This window comes from Siniperca chuatsi, linkage group LG22 (genome assembly GCF_020085105.1).
Source record: "Siniperca chuatsi isolate FFG_IHB_CAS linkage group LG22, ASM2008510v1, whole genome shotgun sequence".
Lineage (NCBI taxonomy): Eukaryota > Metazoa > Chordata > Actinopteri > Centrarchiformes > Sinipercidae > Siniperca > Siniperca chuatsi.
In genome coordinates this window covers 17,741,864-17,764,114 of record NC_058063.1, presented here as the reverse complement: position 1 = coordinate 17,764,114, position 22,251 = coordinate 17,741,864, and the positions used below count along the sequence as shown (strand labels likewise).

Below are 22,251 nucleotides of genomic sequence, written 5' to 3'. Positions count from 1 at the left end.
AACCTTCTTAAAATCCACTGGATTGTCTGAAAATGCATTGTCACAAAGCTTAAAATAGTGCTTTTTTTCTTGTTGCTATTTTGGAGATACATGGTTTTACAGGACAGCAACTTTATTTTTCTGTCAACAAAATCTAGGTAAAATTACAATGTTTAAGTTTACAAGAAAATGGAATTTAATTTATTTTAAATGTATTTTGGTGAAACCTGCTGAAGGCTTTGTCTGCTTCATCAGAAACATTAAACCCTCATGAAGCTTGTCACATCTAAATAGTTTTAAAATGTTGCCCAAGTAAGGAGAGCTGGCAGTTTATTGTTGGTTCACTTTTTAAAAGAATGTGTCTTTTAATCACACATTAAAAATGACTGATCTGTGTTGCTTTCTGGCAAGAGGAAGTCATCAAGCATCTACATCTTAGCTCTCTATTTTGAACTGAAAAGTGTCACAAATGTGTAATATGAATACACATCCTTTTTAAGAGTAATCCTGAAGCTACTGAGCTTAGAGAGCATTCAGCTGATTCTAGTAAAACACAATTCAATTAGTGTGTGAAATAAGCAGCAAGCAATTAAACACTGAAAATGTAGGAAAGAAGAGGCCTCTCTAATGGCCCCCTTCTTTCCTAGAAGCCCAGGCAGCTGCTAAAGGTCTGGAAGTGACTGTTAATGTTTTTGGCTTCACTGTGAGTAGCAAAGTAGTTTCCTTCCCCGACTCCATTGCAAAGTCTTCAGTTAGTTACATGACATTACTGGACTCGAAAGAAGCAGTTTTGGCTGACTTGGCTGTCCACTCCGTCACCTTTTTTTCCCACACAAGCCGCTTAAGTCTTTCATTGATCTGAGGCTTGGTGTGAACAAAGATGTGGAGTTGCTTACAAAGTCACCACAAGATTCATGAAGGGATCAAGGAAGAAGGGCACGTTGAAGGAATCACACTCGTATGATGGAAATCAGTTCCATGTTTGACATCAAAGCAATCTGCTTTTTGGCTTGTTTCCAGATAAACGTATGGGGTGATTTACTGGCACTGCACCGTTCTCTGCCAGGATCCTTGGCAGCGTTTGGTTTCATTACTAAGTCTGCTTTCACACACCGAATGCATAAGACTGCCGGACTCAGTAAAGAGATCTCTCAACCAAACTGCACCCTCACACAAGCTGAAAATAGGGTTCTGTGGTAATTATGCTGTCACTTTGTTACACATTTATGTTTGAAGGAATAGTTTGTTGGGAAATACATTTGATCACTTTTAAACTAATCTGTACAATAAATATGAATCTACAGCCAGCAGCCAGTTAGCTTAGCTTAGCATAAAGACTGAAAACAGGGGGAAACAGCTAGCCTAGCTCTGTCCAAAGGAATGAAAATCCACCTACCAGCACCTCTAAAGCTCAATATTTAAGACAAGATTCCAGGAAGTAACTGTTGTAACTTGTTGTTTTTACACTTTGGTTTTGTACAGATTAAACAAACACAATATATATAATATGTAACATGTTAATTAGTGAGCTTTAGAGGTGCTGTTTGGTGGCCATTTCCAGTCTTGATGCTAAGCTAATCTACAAGACTGCTGGATATAGCTTCATATATACCCTACAGATGTGAGAGTGGTGTCAATCAAGAAAACGAATAAGCGTATTTCCAAAAATCTTGAACTGTAAAATTCCTTTAAGCTTCATTATTCCTTTGCAATATTTGCCATAAAAAATGTCCTTGTTCTTAAAGAAAATGTATCTTGCAGTGGAACCTGAGGCGGATGGGAAATTAACCTCCATATTTTGTTGAATTTCCTGGCTGTGACCAACAAGCTTGTCTACCTGCCAAAATAAAATGGAGGCCTAATAATATTCTAATAAGCTGATAATATTGAGATGGGTAAAACTGGGTATTTAGCTGACATTTAGAGAAGTCATTAGTCTGAATATTTCAAGCAAATGAAACATGCTACACCTCAAGACTTTCCAAATTGTCCTTTTCTTTGACCTTGCACACACACATTGTTTACGGTCAAAGGAAAGATAGTGATTCTGACAAAACTAATATCAGCCACTGGTGGACTGTTGTCATGTTTAATCTTTAGCTGGGTTTTCTACTCTGACAGGCAACATGTCATCAGTGTGTCAGCCCTGTATTCAAAAGCATGTGTCTGTTGGGTGACAACAGCTATTTCCTGCCCTCAGTGTAACCCTTCTTCTCACAGGAGACGTGGTACAATAAAACTAATGTTTCACTTGTTCTTTTCAACCCTCTGAGCTGTACAGACAATACTGTATATCACTGTCCTTAATCCTGCTGGGTTAAAGTGGACAGTCTCTCTTCCTCTGCTCTAGTTATGTCTCAACAAACTGAAATGTACTAAAAAAATAAATAAAATGTGACTCGAAAAATAAACCTATTCTCACTGCTATTTTTTACACAAAGGGGTTGCTTTTTCTGTCTTCGGTTGGTATCTTGTGAAGTATTTGAAAGGAAAGATTGATGTTGACCATTATAAGAATCAAAAACCTATTTTGTTCCTATTGTTTAAAGGCAACAATCCCATTTTTAAGGATCTTTTTATTTTTTAATCTAGCTAATCTTGCCCCCAGCACACGTGGAGCTTTCCAGTGCGTTAATCCAGCTGTGGCATTCGAGGGACTTGAACACCCACCCCAGATTCAAAATAGTAAAACTTACTCTGAATTACACAGTTAAACCAATTAGGCAACATGATTCTGCACACACTTGTTATAGAGTATTTTAGATTGTTATATATCGGTATTTTACTTGTGTAAAGGATCCGAGTACTTCCTCCAAAACTGTCTGAGGAAGTTAGGAGTTATGGGCAGTGGTGGAAAGTAACTACTGTAAGTACATTTACTCGAGTACTGTAATTAAGTACAGTTTTGAGGTACTTTTACTTGAGTACTTCAATTTTTATGCTACTTTATACTTCTACTCCACAACATTTCAGAAGGAAATATTCTACTTTTTTCTCCACTACACTGATTTGGCAACTACTAAAATTATCCAATATTTCACAAATATTATTTCACAAGATTTGAGAAAGGTCCAAAAAATTAACTTAGTTTTTTCTTCTTTCTCCCGTTATTCGTCTCACGACCCCTCAGATTTATCTTGTGACCCTTTTGAGGGGGCCGACCCCTAGGTTGGGAAGCCTGAACTAAACTACCTAACTGTATATAAAGTAATACAACTAGTTTATAACTAACTAACTAACTAACTAACTAACTAACTAACTAACTAACTAACTAACTAACTAACTAACTAACTAACTAACTAACTCAACCAGCTACAACAGCAAAATGCTGCTTACAGATTGATGCATCAGGATTAATAATCAAATATAGAATAATAGGCCATGTCAATCACAGGGGACATTTTACTTTGATACTTTAGGTACATTTTATCGATAATACTTTTCTAAACTTTTAAATATGATTTTGAATGCAGGACTTCTTGTAGAGTATTGTTACACTGTTGTATTGGTACTTTTACTTAAGTAAAAGATCTGAGTTCTTTTTCCACTGGTTATGGGTGGGGATGCTGGTGATGTGTCTATTAATTATTTTTAGTTTTAAATATTTCAGTTGTTTGTTTGTTTTTAGTTTTTTGTTTGGAAGAGAATGTGTGTGTGTGTGTGTGTGTGTGTGTGTGTGTGTGTGTGTGTGTGTGTGTGTGTGTGTGTGTGTGTGTGTGTGACCTCTCAAAGGCGTTCTAGAATCCATTCTAGAATCCATGACTCATCAGCAGCACATAGTTCCCCACATTCAGGATCAAAGCTCACATCAGAAACTGCTGAAGACAGTACGCATCCTAGAAAATGGAAGAGCCACAAAAAAGTGCCGTATCTCAAGAAGATACACCAGAGGATTGCCTACAGAAGCAAATCAACTCTGAGGACACTATGGACCGATCTCAAACATCCCCGGAGTCTGCTGATCCTTCTGCCTCTGGCTGTGATTCGACAACCGAGGCAGAAAGTGAGACCCAGCTCCGGTGGTTTGTGACCCTGCTGACGACGAGAGTGTTGACCAAGTGTCACGCTCTCCAGAACCGCAGCCAGGAGGAGTGGGTCTCCCACATCAGACACCTGGTAAACCAGACGATGGAGGGACTCACTGTCACTGAAGGCTTCTGCCCGGAGGTGAAGAACACCAAGAGAGTCTGCAAGGCTGTGGTGAAGGACCTGCAGAAGAAGTTCTGCGGGAGGCGCCTGCTGGAGTCTGTAATAGTATTACAGGATCCAGTTGTGGACGCAGCCATTGTCCAGTCTTTGCAGGCTCAAATCAAAGAAATTTCTGCTCGGCTCGCAAAGAAAACTGCCTCCCGCAGTTCCTGGAAGGATGTGCTCCGGTCCATTGCTTTTGCCGCAGGTTTACTAGCTGTATTTATTTTAATTGCACTCATCCCATAAAGCAGCACACCAGCAGCTGCAGGTGGAGGAGGTTTGCAACATTGCAGCAATGTCTGCTGTCAGTAGACTATAGGGCCGCACAGTGGCTCAGTTGTTAACACTGTGGCCCCACAGAATCAAGGTCAGGGTCACACCGGCACTGACTCTTGTTGCTGTGTGGAGTTTCTCCCTGTGTCGGCGTGGGTTTACTCCGGGTGCTCCGGTTTCCTCCCACACTCTCAGTTTGGACAATAAAAATGTTTAACTGTATTTCTGATGTCTGAGGAACTTCTTCTTAAATTAGAGTCATAAGACAGACAATGTGGATTAGCTGACTTTGACACACACACACACACACACACACACACACACACACACACACACACACACACACACTAAAACAGGTTATAAATGTTTACAGAGGTTATATGGATCCTAATCAGACCCAAATGTAACACGGGATGGATGGATGAGGGAAAAATCATACAGAAATAAATATATAAAGAAATATAACTGATATTCTACATTTATTTCCTGTATTCCTGCATTTAGATTTGGGCCCTGATACATCCTTTAACACTTGGGCAAAGAAACACACATTTTACTAATCAGTGCAATTTTTCATATTTTATTTAATCAATTAACGGTTGTATTATATTTTCTGTAGATTCTATTATCCAACATGGAGGTTTAAATGCTGTTTCAAAGTCTGCCATGAATAAACTTCTGGTGAAACTTCTACTTTATAGGACTGGGTATTGAACCAAAACACTTTCTGAGTACAAAACAAAATGTGTCTGTATCACCAAGTATTAAAAAGTGTAAAGTACCGAAAGTTAGTATCGAACGTCTGGCGAGATTCTTAGTCTTAAACCAGGTGTTTTTCAGAGCAGCAGCTGGAGACTCAGAGGGGAACTGCTTCCTCCAGATATCTGAGCCAAACAGATATGATGCAGAAGAAAGGAGCAACTATAGAGGCTGAAAAAGTGCTCTTTGCTTATGAGACAACATTCATTCAGGCTACTTATAAGATCTACATGTATTGTGTTTCTCAAAACAGATACTGGCTACTTGTTTGATTATGATGAGGAAAATAAAGCCCTGATACAGAAACAGGAGTGCTGTCCTCCGCATTCACAAAAACACAATTTTATTCAAAAAGAAAAAGTGAAAGAGTAACCCCCTCCAAAAAAAAAGCCAGACTACCCTCCCTTCTCCAAAAATATTGATACATATGAAAAAATACTATAAAAATGAGGAACAAAATCCATTCTGATACATTATTCAAGATACTGATAGCATGTGTGGTAATGTTCTGTTTTTCTTTGTAATTTAAGCAATTTAACAAGTCATGTTAAACGTTAAAAGTGTTTTAGTACAGACATTTCTAAATGAAAAAAATCCAACAATATCTCACTGGATAGGACAAACATATATTTTACCTTTTGCTTTGTGATCTTGACGTACCAAGTTTCTGATGTTAAAAAATATTTTATACCTATCAGATTTTACATGAATCTTGTCATTATATCAACTTCACAATGTTTAAAACCAACCAAAATGGCTTTGAAAGGTTGTTTTCTTTTGATCACTTATGTGTTTTGGATAGAATGGAAATTAGTTCCCATGGTCATTACCGTTAAATAGATGTGAAATGGCTTTTGTATTAAAACAGCAATGCTTGGGACAGAGGGAAAATAAATACAGGCCAAACTATCAGTTTACCATACTTGCCAGACATCAGCAACAACAGCAGAACCAAAAGTTCTGCGCCCAAGAATCTGTGTATTATTGTTCGGAGTTCTGTCATCGGGGTGAGCTGAGGAGATTTATGCATCTCGTTGCTCAAGATGTTGTTGTCACAGCAGCTGAAAGGACGCACCTCTCAAGCCAGCATGTCTGCACGATCAACCAGGAAAAGCAGGCAGCTCACCTGGAGGACCAGACACAGGTGTCCCAAAAGCCCCAGGTACACTCCATGCCAAATGGTTTTAGTAATTTGATAAATTGCTAATTTGTTGGGAAAACTGCAATATCGTAGCATGGTTGTCTCACTTTTGTCTTCGGGGTAGGCACAGTGTCAGACTTTGAAAACCCCTAGAGCACGGCACTTTTTAATGTACTGTATGATGTGCTGTAGTTCCACACATTACCACTGGGTGGAAGCACTGAGGACACTAAACAGTACAGGTTTGAGAAATTGCAACACATCAGCTGATCTGCTTCAAATTATTCAGAGAAGCAGCTTCCTGTACAGGCGTAACTGCACAAATACATAGAGTTAAAATGCCTTGCAGTGTTTCCTCTAACTAGCTGCTTATTTAGACTTCTATATCCAAAGTTTGAAGCTGGAAGAGGAACAGATGAATGAAAGGAAAATCACAAGGACGTCACATTTTGGGGGGAAAGGGAAAAGTAATAAAAGCTGCAGGAGAAAGAACAAGAGGGATGAACTGAGTGGAAACAATCTTCAGCATTTCAGCAACATGTGATACAGATGAGGTCAACTTACTTTTAACCGCATCAAAAGGAATTCATAATCTTGTTGGAGCTGTGTATGGAAGACCACAAGTGTCATGGAAAAAATTAGAAAGCTTTTCACTGATTGTTTATTTAGGGATTCATTCATCCATTAATTCCTGTATATCTAATTGGACAATAAAAGGAATTAATGCAATTTACAAATGAATTAATTGATTCATAAAAGAAAAGACTCAATTACTAAGCATTTCATGAATTGACATTTTAATTGGCAATAAAAGGAATTATAAAAAGAATTTACAAACAAATAAATGAATCCATCAATAAATAGGTCAAATTAAACTTGGACTTATGAAAACATAAAAGTCAATAAATACATAAGTAGACTAAATTACTAAAATGATTTAGGAATGAACTTGTAAAATCTTTTATCAATTCCTGTTTTTATTTTCCAGTCAGATTTAAATGAATTGAATGCTTTATAATTGTTTTCATGACACATGACAACTGTAGTTACTGTAAACAGATGTTGCATGAATGTACTCTTTATTCTTTACTGTTACTTGATAGGGATGCATTTTTTTAAAAGAAAATCCTGCATTGTTACTTGCAGGCACTTGAGTCCAAACACCTTCTTTAACCTGAAGAAGAAGAATGAACACACAGAGCACCGGGTCAAGGTCTCGTCTCTTTGCCCAAATGTTTTTCTTTTACTTCATTCATTGTTTAATGAATACAGTGAGAGACAAATAAATACAGACAGAACAGCGACTAAAAGGGGAGGAAGAGGAGGAAAGAGGACAAGGAAAACCGGAGAGGAGAGGAAGAGATGGTTCCAGTGTGGAAAGTCAAGGGACGGAGGAGGAGCAGCCGGTTTGGAAGCAGGACTACAGTCGATCCTTCTGAACGCCTAAAAGTCATGTAGTGAGTGAAAACTGGAGCCACAAGGCAGAACTTGTTTTATTCTGTATTCTTCTTCTTCTTCTGTTGCGATCTTTGTTATCCTACAAGCCTGATTCTACCGAGTATAATGGCAACTGCTGCGCTTCAAGAACTAACAACTCAGGAAAAAGTCTCACATATGACGTTGTTGCAGGTTGAGGAAAAACAAACAGAAGTGCAGGTCAGTAAGGAGGGAAAATGCAGGGAAGAAGAGACGATGCGAGAGGACCCTCACTCACAATCTGCCAAAGATAACAGGAACATACTTAAATCATTAAAAAGAATACAAAAATTGCCTCGTTGCCTTTGTTTTTTTACTTAGTTTTTACTTGAAAAATACTTTAAAAAGTAACAAATCAACAGAAAACAGTAGTGGTGGAAGTTTGAACTTGACTTTGGTCTTCGGTTGGTATCTTGTGAAGTATTTGAAAGGAAAGATGGCGGAAATTGATGTTGACCATTATGAGAAACAAAAACCTATTTTGTTCCTATTGTTTCAAGGCAACAATCCCATTTTTAAGGATCTTTTTAATTTTTAATCTAGCTAATCTTGCCCCCAGCACACATGGAGCTTTCCAGTGCGTTAATCCAGCTGTGGCATTCGAGGGACTTGAACACCCACCCCAGATTCAAAATAGTAAAACTTACTCTGAATTACACAGTTAAACCAATTAGGCAACATGATTCTGCACACACTTGTTATAGAGTATTTTAGATTGTTATATATCGGTATTTTACTTGTGTAAAGGATCCGAGTACTTCCTCCAAAACTGTCTGAGGAAGTTAGGAGTTATGGGCAGTGGTGGAAAGTAACTACTGTAAGTACATTTACTCGAGTACTGTAATTAAGTACAGTTTTGAGGTACTTTTACTTGAGTACTTCCATTTTTATGCTACTTTATACTTCTACTCCACAACATTTCAGAAGGAAATATTCTACTTTTTTCTCCACTACACTGATTGGGCAACTGCTAAAATGATCCAATATTTCACAAATATTATTTCACAAGATTTGAGAAAGGTCCAAAAAATGAACTTAGTTTTTTCTTCTTTCTCCCGTTATTCGTCTCACGACCCCTCAGATTTATCTTGTGACCCTTTTGAGGGGGCCGACCCCTAGGTTGGGAAGCCTGAACTAAACTACCTAACTGTATATAAAGTAATACAACTAGTTATAACTAACTAACTAACTAACTAACTAACTAACTAACTAACTAACTAACTAACTAACTAACTAACTAACTAACTAACTAACTAACTAACTAACTAACTAACTCAACCAGCTACAACAGCAAAATGCTGCTTACAGATTGGTGCATCAGGATTAATAATCAAATATAGAATAATAGGCCATGTCAATCACAGGGGACATTTTACTTTGATACTTAGGTACATTTTATCGATAATACTTTTCTAAACTTTTAAATATGATTTTGAATGCAGGACTTCTACTTGTAGAGTATTGTTACACTGTTGTATTGGTACTTTTACTTAAGTAAAGGATCTGAGTTCTTCTTCCACTGGTTATGGGTGGGGATGCTGGTGATGTGTCTATTAATTATTTTTAGTTTTAAATATTTCAGTTGTTTGTTTGTTTTTAGTTTTTAGTTTGGAAGAGAATGTGTGTGTGTGTGTGTGTGTGTGTGTGTGTGTGTGTGTGTGTGTGACCTCTCAAAGGCGTTCTAGAATCCATTCTAGAATCCATGACTCATCAGCAGCACATAGTTCCCCACATTCAGGATCAAAGCACACATCAGAAACTGCTGAAGACAGTACGCATCCTAGAAAATGGAAGAGCCACAAAAAAGTGCCGTATCTCAAGAAGATACACCAGAGGATTGCCTACAGAAGCAAATCAACTCTGAGGTCACCATGGACCGATCTCAAACATCCCCGGAGTCTGCTGATCCTTCTGCCTCTGGCTGTGATTCGATAACCGAGGCAGAAAGTGAGACCCAGCTCCGGTGGTTTGTGACCCTGCTGACGACGAGAGTGTTGACCAAGTGTCATGCTCTCCAGAACCGCAGCCAGGAGGAGTGGGTCTCCCACATCAGACACCTGGTAAACCAGACGATGGAGGGACTCACTGTCACTGAAGGCTTCTGCCCGGAGGTGAAGAACACCAAGAGAGTCTGCAAGGCTGTGGTGAAGGACCTGCAGAAGAAGTTCTGCGGGAGGCGCCTGCTGGAGTCTGTAATAGTATTACAGGATCCAGTTGTGGACGCAGCCATCGTCCAGTCTTTGCAGGCTCAAATCAAAGAAATTTCTGCTCGGCTCGCAAAGAAAACTGCCTCCCGCAGTTCCTGGAAGGATGTGCTCCGGTCCATTGCTTTTGCCGCAGGTTTACTAGCTGTATTTATTTTAATTGCACTCATCCCATAAAGCAGCACACCAGCAGCTGCAGGTGGAGGAGGTTTGCAACATTGCAGTAATGTCTGCTGTCAGTAGACTATAGGGCCGCACAGTGGCTCAGTGGTTAACACTGTGGCCCCACAGAATCAAGGTCAGGGTCACACCGGCGCTGACTCTTGTTGCTGTGTGGAGTTTCTCCCTGTGTCGGTGTGGGTTTACTCCGGGTGCTCCGGTTTCCTCCCACACTCTCAGTTTGGACAATAAAAATGTTTAACTGTATTTCTGATGTCTGAGGAACTTCTTCTTAAATTAGAGTCATAAGACAGACAATGTGGATTAGCTGACTTTGACACACACACACACACACACACACACACACACACACTAAAACAGGTTATAAATGTTTACAGAGGTTATATGGATCCTAATCAGACCCAAATGTAACACGGGATGGATGGATGAGGGAAAAATCATACAGAAATAAATATATAAAGAAATATAACTTATATTCTACATTTATTTCCTGTATTCCTGCATTTAGATTTGGGCCCTGATACATCCTTTAACACTTGGGCAAAGAAACACACATTTTACTAATCAGTGCAATTTTTCATATTTTATTTAATCAATTAACGGTTGTATTATATTTTCTGTAGATTCTATTATCCAACATGGAGGTTTAAATGCTGTTTCAAAGTCTGCCATGAATAAACTTCTGGTGAAACTTCTACTTTATAGGACTGGGTATTGAACCAAAACACTTTCTGAGTACAAAACAAAATGTGTCTGTATCACCAAGTATTAAAAAGTGTAAAGTACCGAAAGTTAGTATCGAACGTCTGGCGAGATTCTTAGTCTTAAACCAGGTGTTTTTCGGAGCAGCAGCTGGAGACTCAGAGGGGAACTGCTTCCTCCAGATATCTGAGCCAAACAGATATGATGCAGAAGAAAGGAGCAACTATAGAGGCTGAAAAAGTGCTCTTTGCTTATGAGACAACATTCATTCAGGCTACTTATAAGATCTACATGTATTGTGTTTCTCAAAACAGATACTGGCTACTTGTTTGATTATGATGAGGAAAATAAAGCCCTGATACAGAAACAGGAGTGCTGTCCTCCGCATTCACAAAAACACAATTTTATTCAAAAAGAAAAAGTGAAAGAGTAACCCCCCCCTCCCAAAAAAAGCCAGACTACCCTCCCTTCTCCAAAAATATTGATACATATGAAAAAATACTATAAAAAATGAGGAACAAAATCCATTCTGATACATTATTCAAGATACTGATAGCATGTGTGGTAATGTTCTGTTTTTCTTTGTAATTTAAGCAATTTAACAAGTCATGTTAAACGTTAAAAGTGTTTTAGTACAGACATTTCTAAATGAAAAAAATCCAACAATATCTCACTGGATAGGACAAACATATATTTTACCTTTTGCTTTGTGATCTTGACGTACCAAGTTTCTGATGTTAAAAAAATATTTTATACCTATCAGATTTTACATGAATCTTGTCATTATATCAACTTCACAATGTTTAAAAACCAACCAAAATGGCTTTGAAAGGTTGTTTTCTTTTGATCACTTATGTGTTTTGGATAGAATGGAAATTAGTTCCCATGGTCATTACCGTTAAATAGATGTGAAATGGCTTTTGTATTAAAACAGCAATGCTTGGGACAGAGGGAAAATAAATACAGGCCAAACTATCAGTTTACCATACTTGCCAGACATCAGCAACAACAGCAGAACCAAAAAGTTCTGCGCCCAAGAATCTGTGTATTATTGTTCGGAGTTCTGTCATCGGGGTGAGCTGAGGAGATTTATGCATCTCGTTGCTCAAGATGTTGTTGTCACAGCAGCTGAAAGGACGCACCTCTCAAGCCAGCATGTCTGCACGATCAACCAGGAAAAGCAGGCAGCTCACCTGGAGGACCAGACACAGGTGTCCCAAAAGCCCCAGGTACACTCCATGCCAAATGGTTTTAGTAATTTGATAAATTGCTAATTTGTTGGGAAAACTGCAATATCGTAGCATGGTTGTCTCACTTTTGTCTTCAGGGTAGGCACAGTGTCAGACTTTGAAAACCCCTAGAGCACGGCACTTTTAATGTACTGTATGATGTGCTGTAGTTCCACACATTACCACTGGGTGGAAGCACTGAGGACACTAAACAGTACAGGTTTGAGATATTGCAACACATCAGCTGATCTGCTTCAAATTATTCAGAGAAGCAGCTTCCTGTACAGGCGTAACTGCACAAATACATAGAGTTAAAATGCCTTGCAGTGTTTCCTCTAACTAGCTGCTTATTTAGACTTCTATATCCAAAGTTTGAAGCTGGAAGAGGAACAGATGAATGAAAGGAAAATCACAAGGACGTCACATTTTGGGGGGAAAGGGAAAAGTAATAAAAGCTGCAGGAGAAAGAACAAGAGGGATGAACTGAGTGGAAACAATCTTCAGCATTTCAGCAACATGTGATACAGATGAGGTCAACTTACTTTTAACCGCATCAAAAGGAATTCATAATCTTGTTGGAGCTGTGTATGGAAGACCACAAGTGTCATGGAAAAAATTAGAAAGCTTTTCACTGATTGTTTATTTAGGGATTCATTCATCCATTAATTCCTGTATATCTAATTGGACAATAAAAAGGAATTAATGCAATTTACAAATGAATTAATTGATTCATAAAAGAAAAGACTCAATTACTAAGCATTTCATGAATTGACATTTTAATTGGCAATAAAAGGAATTATAAAAAGAATTTACAAACAAATAAATGAATCCATCAATAAATAGGTCAAATTAAACTTGGACTTATGAAAACATAAAAGTCAATAAATACATAAGTAGACTAAATTACTAAAATGATTTAGGAATGAACTTGTAAAATCTTTTATCAATTCCTGTTTTTATTTTCCAGTCAGATTTAAATGAATTGAATGCTTTATAATTGTTTTCATGACACATGACAACTGTAGTTACTGTAAACAGATGTTGCATGAATGTACTCTTTATTCTTTACTGTTACTTGATAGGATGCATTTTTTTAAAAGAAAATCCTGCATTGTTACTTGCAGGCACTTGAGTCCAAACACCTTCTTTAACCTGAAGAAGAAGAATGAACACACAGAGCACCGGGTCAAGGTCTCGTCTCTTTGCCCAAATGTTTTTCTTTTACTTCATTCATTGTTTAATGAATACAGTGAGAGACAAATAAATACAGACAGAACAGCGACTAAAAGGGGAGGAAGAGGAGGAAAGAGGACAAGGAAAACCGGAGAGGAGAGGAAGAGATGGTTCCAGTGTGGAAAGTCAAGGGACGGAGGAGGAGCAGCCGGTTTGGAAGCAGGACTACAGTCGATCCTTCTGAACGCCTAAAAGTCATGTAGTGAGTGAAAACTGGAGCCACAAGGCAGAACTTGTTTTATTCTGTATTCTTCTTCTTCTTCTGTTGCGATCTTTGTTATCCTACAAGCCTGATTCTACCGAGTATAATGGCAACTGCTGCGCTTCAAGAACTAACAACTCAGGAAAAAGTCTCACATATGACGTTGTTGCAGGTTGAGGAAAAACAAACAGAAGTGCAGGTCAGTAAGGAGGGAAAATGCAGGGAAGAAGAGACGATGCGAGAGGACCCTCACTCACAATCTGCCAAAGATAACAGGAACATACTTAAATCATTAAAAAGAATACAAAAATTGCCTCGTTGCCTTTGTTTTTTTACTTAGTTTTTACTTGAAAAAATACTTTAAAAAGTAACAAATCAACAGAAAACAGTAGTGGTGGAAGTTTGAACTTGACTTGATAGAGGGCATATCCAAAATAAAACAGACTGAATTATGAAGTGTGCACATTCATTAAGCACACTGCAACTTCCAGAAGTATTTCAAACATGCCCTCTTATCTGCCAAGCTCTGGGGTGAACATACACATGACTTAGGGGGGGTCGAGGGTTTGTTTTTTTATTGACTAAGGAGAAGATAGTTAGCAGAAAGGGGCGTGGACGCTGTCCTGTCGATATTAAGACTTGTCTGCTGACTTGAGGAGGTTTTCTTTGCTCCTTCTCTTCACGTCCCAGTTGTAGACTCGTGCCATGTCTGAGGGGAGCAGTGAGTTAAGGAACAACAGCAGCAGAGCAACGTGTTTCACATTTTAACTTTATAATGTACTGGAGCTGGACAGTAGTTGTAGTGTCCAGTTTTTGTCAGTTATTTTGAACTTGAGTAAGGCCGATTATGGCAGGATATTTAAACTATAGAACTAAAACCATCAAGACCGAACTTATTTAAGAGGGACATTTGGCAAAATGTTTTGTTAAAAAATGAAAAGAAACTATTTCAGTACATTTTTAAAGCAAAATGTTCCAGCTTCTCTAATGTGTGGATTAGCTGCTTTTCTGTGTTTCATTTAATTGTAAACTGGTTTTGGGCTGCTGGTCAAACAAAAGAAGCAATTCAAATTTAAACAGCTTTAAAAGGGTCATTCCACTCAAATTACAAAATACATATTTTCTCACTTACCTCAAGTTTCTAGCAATGTAGTCAGTCAATTTGGTTGAACTGATCCTTTATAGGTACTCTTAACACACCTTTTTGGCTTAACGTTTAAACACGTCATTAAGCAATTAATAATGTGTTATATATCATCTTATTAAGTCCTTAATAGGATTAAGGAAAAATTGTGAATCTTTAATGGTGATCTGATTCTAGGCATCAACAAAACCGCCTTTCTCTTCTTGACTGATATTATACTGATTTACATGACCCCCCCCCTCCAAGATTTGTCCAAAACAACATCCTGTTTTATCAAGAAATACTTAAGTAAAGATGTGATTTTATGGGACCTTTAAATAAAATGATGCTATACTCCACACACGCACTACTGGCAATCCAGTGTCAATGAAAGAGCATATAGCATTAAGCTACACATCAACAAACTGACAAATGAATCATTTTGTTTTTCTTACTATTTGTTGCGTTTGCGTTACCCTTTTTATTACCTATGTAACTGTAAAAAACAAAAACAAATGTTCTTGGCAAGTTCTGCCTCAGTATTTAAAAACAGAGCTGTAGACTCTGTTTAAAAGTGATGCGTTTTTTTTTAAACCAAAATAATAATGAGAGCAGTAAGACCACCTGTATTCTGACTAACTATCATCATGGTCTCAGATTGAATCCACCCATACAAATGCAATACCAAGGGTTCCCCCAGCAGATGTCACCATTGTTGACTGTATCAAATGCTCTGAAACAATGAACCATTTTCAACACAATTGCTTCATAGTGATTCAGTGCGTCACAAAGCTTTGTTTCCCCCATCACTAAGGAAAACATTAAATAAAACATATGAGTTTGCGTTAAAAAAACAAACTGCAACAACAGCTCCGCAGAACTTTCTATCACTTTGTATCATCAGTAAGCCCAACCTGGGTGGACTACATAGTGGAAGGATACTGACTTCGGTGGTGGTGAACTGGTCTCGCAGGAAATCCAGATCGTCCTCGAGTGTCTCTAGGTTACGAGATGCTGTGGATAGGTTCTTCTCCAGGAGAGCCTGGGCTTCATCAATGTCATACTCTAACATGACGTTAGCCTTTGGGGGAAAATGTTGGGGTGAAAGATTTAAAGAGGACTCAAGTTATGGCCTTTACCCCCACGATAGCACTTGGTTTCATATAAATGAAAACTGTGAAGTTTGGAGTTTAAAACCTTCCGAGGTCAGGATGACAACCAACTCAGCGTCTGACCTCTACTGAGCATCACCATTACTTCAGTCATCATGTACCTTTTTTCTCTTTGAAGTGAAGTAACTTTATAACTTGTACCCATATATGCTTGTCTTGCACTGTTGTTTTATCAGTCTTTGTAAATTGCTCTCAGACATGGTTTTGTGATGAAAGGCTACATACAAGTAAATAAAACCGATTTTAAAGCTCTACTTACCCCTAACCATAGGCAGACTTTGTTGGTGGGCGGCACTGAGGCCTTGCAGTAAACATTGTCAGCCAATAGGAAGTGTGTTTCCATGGGCTCTGTGGTCTCCTGGGAAAAGAAAACATTACAGCAAACTGGTCAAAAGGCCTTCATTATTCACACTGACCTAGTTTTCTTTAATTAAGCCCGATTTTGAGACATTTTCATTTTCTAACACACTGCTCAGATAGACGGACGGAAGAGACGAGCACTCCTTCAACAACCTTAAACATAAAGAATCGTTGTCTGTGGTTTTTAAGGATTTATACAATAAGATCTAAGATTTATTTATTTTTGTATAATTTACTTATTCAAGTAGATTTTGTTTGCAGCCTACAAATATTTTCAATTGAAAAACTTTCTAAATTAACTACTAAGGGTTTTTTAGCTTAAGGGAATCTAAGTTCATCAGAAATATTGACTTAATTTATTCTGTTACATGTATCAATATGGACTGATGTGGGAAAAAAAATGTGATTGCTATATTGTCCAGCCCAATGTGATGATGGATGTGGGTACAGGAAGGTGATAGAGAGCACATATATATCTGAAGAAAAGCAGAATATCTGCAAGATATAAATTCATACCTCAAAAGATTTCTCTATCAAAATCTCATTACATGCTCTGTAATATAAATTAAATGACCAATAACTTTCATGCATTTGTGTTGAAATTATACCTTTTGTTAAAACAGCTAATTTAAAAGTATGCACTGCTGTCTTGTGTGTAATTCTTTCTGTGGACAAATTACGAATGAATGAATAATTCTATTCTAATTTCTTGTCATTTACACGACCCATCCCTCCTTTAGACACATTAATCAACAACAAATCACAAACTGCAATATGTTTACCCACCACACGGCATATCTAACAGCACAATATGCTGATGTCAGTTTGGTACAACTTGCAGCCAGGTTTACTGGTACATTCCAAAATGTTTTGAAAAACAGATTATAGCCCATTCTCCTTATCATTTCAAAGGTAGTTTACAAAGATGATACACACCTTTTTCTTCTGCATGTGTCGTAGGATTTCTAGCGTCTGTGTGATTTGCGGGATCTGGCTTTTCAACCTACACATCAAGAAAAGGCAAGTTTATCTGTATAGCACATTTCAACAACAAGGCAATTCAAAGTGCTTTACATAAAAACATAAAAGCTACATAGGGCAATATAAAAAGACATTTAAAAACACTTAAGAGTTAAATAGAAAATAAAACCAAGATAACACAGGACAGTAAAAGTTGCAGTGAAGTGTAAGAAATTAATCATTATTTGATATAATGCAGCGGCAAACAGAAAAGTCTTCAGCCTTGATTTAAAAGAACAGAGTTGCAGCAGACCAGCAGTTTTCTGGGAGTTTGTTCCAGATATATGGTGCAGAGAAACTGAACGCTGCTTCTACATGTTTAGTTTTAAATCTGGGGACTGAAAGCAGACCTGTCCCAGACCACCTGAGAGGTCTGGATGGTTCATAATGTAGCAGAAGATCAGAAATGTATTTTGGCCCTAAACCATTCAGTGCTTTATAAACCAACAGTAGTATTTTGAAGTCAATTCAAGAAGAGAAGCAAAATGTTTTAGTCGAGTAAGGAAGGAATTAATTAAGTCATTACATGGTTACACAGCCAAATGCAATGTGGATGTTATTGTAGTTTTTGTGTATGCGTGTACACCAAGGCGAGGATAACTTCAAACAAGGACATTTTCTGAAATCCAAAGTGGCTTAAGAGATATCACAAACATAAATAAGTACATTTATAACTAATAATGATAATAAATGTTGCTCTTACAAACCAACCAATCAACCAATGATGTAGAATACACTGAATTACATCTAAAATGTAAACATGTTTAAACAGATAAATAAATGTGTGTCAGCGCTATGGCCAACACCGGAACCGAACTGTCTAAAGTCACAAAGACATACCCAAGGTGTCAGTTTATTTTATGTGAGAAGACAAAGTGTCTTTTTGTTGGTGTTACCGGAGTTTCTTTTGAGAAAGGTTGAGCTCCATGTATTTATATTTCTGGTACTGTTCATCCAGCTTCCTCAGTGCTGAATCTGCTGTCTCGTTGCCTGGCTGCTTCATAAAAGAGTCGACATCCTCCTGTAAAATCCAGCAGAGGAGAGAGCACACCGTGAGCAGAGTGTGTTTTTGAGTCACAAAGACTCAATAACAATATATCAGCTGATTGCTGTTTTTTTACCATGAGCATCTAACATTACATTTTTGATTAGGATCCCTTAAATTAGTTTTTAAAGACTTATGACAAATGTCCAGGAACAGGAAAAGTAAACTTGTCAGTGCTCTCTGGTGGATGTTATGGCAACAGTGTTTTTAAATGAACTCAAACATGTCTTTGACATTTATGTCATGAAATTTCTTGCCACTTATCTGCTGACAAATCACCAATACCAAAAAATATCTATCCTTTTTTGATAAGCGAATATCTTTGAATTAGGGGTGGGAGGTATATTGGTTTTGTCAACGTCAGCGGGGTCACATTCTACCACGACATGGATTTTGCAATTCCGTCATTACCACAATAATGTTTTAGCATATTAAAACTAATGTGCCATACGGTGGCTGCGTTAACACGCAGGCAGAGGGCTACGCACGTACTCATAGAACTGGAGTTACATCCAGTAACTACTTCAAAACTGAAGCTCAAGGATAGATTGATACTGACTTCAAACCTGGAAGCTGTAAGTTTTGTCATTTTTATGTTCCTTTGCTGTTTATTTTGCAGGTTAGACTGTTGAACTTGGCATTGAAAAATTGCAGAGCTACTAGCATCGATTGTACTTCCACAGGGTGGAATGAAGTTGGACTAATGTTGTAATATTGAGGGACAGTCAAGAGAAATTGACTATTGTACTTACTTTATACTAAACACTTTTCTGCCAAATAAATGCTGTTGAGATGTCTAATTCTACCCCTTGTCTACCTCTGAGAATGAATCACATTACATTTACAAATTAATCTACATTACATTATTGGAGAGGCTGCTAAACACATGTAGGCCTATACCTCATTTTCATTCCTATTTGGAGCCAATAAACACACAACGTTTTAATCATTTTTTTTTCTTAAGATATGTTCCTTACATTGCCAATAGAGTGAAAAGAGGCAGAATCATGTTTCGAGTGGAGTATCTTTTTTTTTGTAATACCGTGAAATTAATTTTAGGTCATATCGCCCACCCCTACTTGGAATTATAAGGGACCAACCAATGGATCGGTCTGGCTCTACAAGACCACCAGAAAAGCCTACATCAGTAGACACCAACCTTTTTGGCTTGTGACTTTGTACACAAAGGCTGCAACCAGCGATTATTTTTTGTATCAAATAATCTGCTGAGAATTTTTTCGATTGATTGGTCTATATAATGTCTGAAAATACAAATTGTAAATAATGCCCATAACAATTTCCAAGAGCCCAAGCTGATATTTTCAAATTGCTTGTTTTGTCCAAACAACAGCCAACATTTTTTTGGCCTCTGATGAAATGTCTTACTACGGCCACTCTTGTAGAAGCAAAAAAATCTGCTCGTTTCACTTCCTGGTTGGGACACTGAGCCAGATTTTGAGGGGAAAACTGCTGAGAAAACTGGTGTTGCTTTATTCTATGTGTGACAAGAAATAAAAAGAGGTATCCTACACCAAAAACGGGAATAAATACTTGTGATGTATCTTGGGACCCCTTGCTGGGCCCCAACCCCAAAACCTGACAAGGGCCAGGCAGCACCTGTATCATTCATTACATATTATTGGGTTAATTTAGTGCTCCATACAATGCAACAACCTACATGTTTGAACGAGCACAAAATCCAACCTGTACTTGTTACAATGGTAATGTCTGTATTGTTAGACTGATTCTACAGTATTAATATTAACTAACAATTAATGAAGGAGGAGATGAGGACGAGAAGTGAGGCAGCTAACGCTATTTTTAATGACAGCAAGAGATTCATTAGCAAAGCAGCTCACGGTTAACTGGCTAACGTGTAGCTAACTAAAATACCTAAAAGCCTAGAGAGGAAACGAGGTACACTGAACATAAGAAGCAGCTATCACACAGACATTGTAATGTCCATAGATGGACGTGAGCAGCCGCTCAGCCTGCACACACAGCAAGATTAACTGAGTTAGCTCTCTTGCTAACTTAGCTAACTAGCTCGTAGCCAGCATGACTAGCCCACACACAGGCTACAAGTGTAAAAGGGTGTTTTCAACGGTCTAATCCCATTGTAGACATGTGACAAAGTGAGAGTGTCAGGTTTTACGCACCACAAACACGGCTTCGGGGATCCCGAGATGCTTTTTCTTTGTCGCCTGTACGGCATTGCTGTTGTCTATGGTCGCCGCCATCTTGGAGAGAGGCTACTCCTTCCTTCCTTACGTACAAGTCTGGGCGTCAACCGTCTCAAGAGGAGAGCGGAGGCTCGGCTGCCTCTAGTGGCCACAGGTAGTACTACTACCAGTATTACTACACCTACTAAACTTGCGTATGGCCCTAGTTCTTAATTTTTTATCAATTTCTAGTTAGTTTTTTTCCCCTTCCTCTTATGTTTTGTTTTGCAGTGGTGGAAAATAACTAAGTGCATTTACTCAAGTACAATATTGAAGTACTTGTACTTTACCTGAGTATTTTCATACTTTATACTTTTACTCCACTCCATATATTTTATACTTTTAGTTACTAGTTACTTTGCAGATTCAGATGAATGATGAAGTGATATGATAAAATAGGATAAAACTTTATTCAACTCAAGCTACCTGGCAATTTATATAATAAAAAATTAGCTCCACTTTTCCTAGCTGCAACATTAGTGATGCTTACACATGAATGCATCAATAATTATAATACAATAATATATATATATTTTTCTAAAATGGGTCATTCTGCATAGTGAGTACTTTTGGTTTCTTAAGTATATTTTGATGCTAATGCTTTTGCACTTCTACTTAAGTATAATTTTGAATGCAGGACTTTTACTTGTAACAGAGTATTTCTACACTGTGGTATTGCTATTTTTACTTAAGATCTGAGTACTTCTTCCACCCTGTTGTTTTGTGATCATATTTGTGACTTGGCTGCTGTAACACTGCAATTTCCCATTGGTATTAAAGGAGGTTGAGGTTCACATTTGTTTAAGTCTGTCCTGAAACAAAACTCACTTGTACACTGAAAGAGTTATGGGTCTATAATCATCCCTCTTTTCAATACTGGGCCTGAAGAGATCCCTTCTTAACGTGATTTTAATGTAAGTGATGGGGACAAGAGCCACAGTTCTCCTTCTGTGCATACAAACGTTTAGCTGAAGCTAATATGTGACTTCAGCAGTCTGAGTTGGACAAATCAAGTGGGTATCTTCTAAAGTTATGGTCTTTTTAGTGCCAATTTTCCCATTACTGTCTCTCCACTGCAGCTCAGCTAGGAACAACTATCAGAGAAAACACAAAGAGAGAATTTTCTACTAAAAACTCTAACTTTGAAAGATATCCACAACATTTGTCTAACTAATTTTTGCATTTTTACACAGACTGAGGACTCTGGATTTTGTCCACCATCTCTGACAAAAAAAAATCATGTTAGGAAGGGATCTCTTCACAGCCAGTATGGACAGTGTGTGTCATATACACAGACATACACAAATGTAGTTGAACAAAACCACAGATGATGACGCTAGAACTCACAGTGTGTAAAAATGTCCAATACTTTGCTTTATGACCAAATACCTGCAAAACTAATGACATTCCCATCAGCCTTTCCACAACTCGCAGGTGATCTGTGGTTGTGGAAAAATGTGATACTGGCTGATTAGATGGGCTTGCACTAACTTTTTTTTTGGTTTGCAGAATCTTTTGCATTTTCCCACCACCACAGATTCTCTATAAGTGGGTAAGGGAGGCACGTGACAACACATTTGTTTGTTTTTCTTTTTTTTCTTTAATAAACACAAAAACATTACAAGAAAGTAAGTTCTGGATCAAAGATAAAAAAGTGCCTTATAGTATAACAGTTGTAACTTTGTGTACAACAAATTGTGTCATTGTTGAATTCAGGTTTGGGCTCGGCTGGACGGGTGT

At 37.9% G+C, this 22,251-nt stretch overlaps 1 protein-coding gene and 1 long non-coding RNA gene across 2 annotated transcripts; one reads left to right on the top strand and one right to left on the bottom strand.

The window, feature by feature from the left end:
- Nucleotides 1-9,006: 9,006 nt before the first annotated feature.
- On the top strand, nt 9,007-14,053 carry LOC122870387. Its single transcript, XR_006376577.1, has 2 exons — nt 9,007-12,134; nt 13,259-14,053. It is a non-coding gene; the product is annotated as an uncharacterized LOC122870387 (long non-coding RNA).
- Nucleotides 13,321-20,605, bottom strand: vbp1 (von Hippel-Lindau binding protein 1). The gene is made up of 6 exons (XM_044184526.1): nt 20,449-20,605; nt 18,141-18,265; nt 17,161-17,227; nt 16,124-16,222; nt 15,635-15,773; nt 13,321-14,278 (listed from the first exon to the last, which is right to left on the bottom strand). Exons 1-6 carry the CDS (start codon nt 20,527-20,529, stop codon nt 14,202-14,204), a joined length of 588 nt encoding a protein of 195 aa, XP_044040461.1. The 5' UTR covers nt 20,530-20,605; the 3' UTR covers nt 13,321-14,201.
- Nucleotides 20,606-22,251: the final 1,646 nt, after the last annotated feature.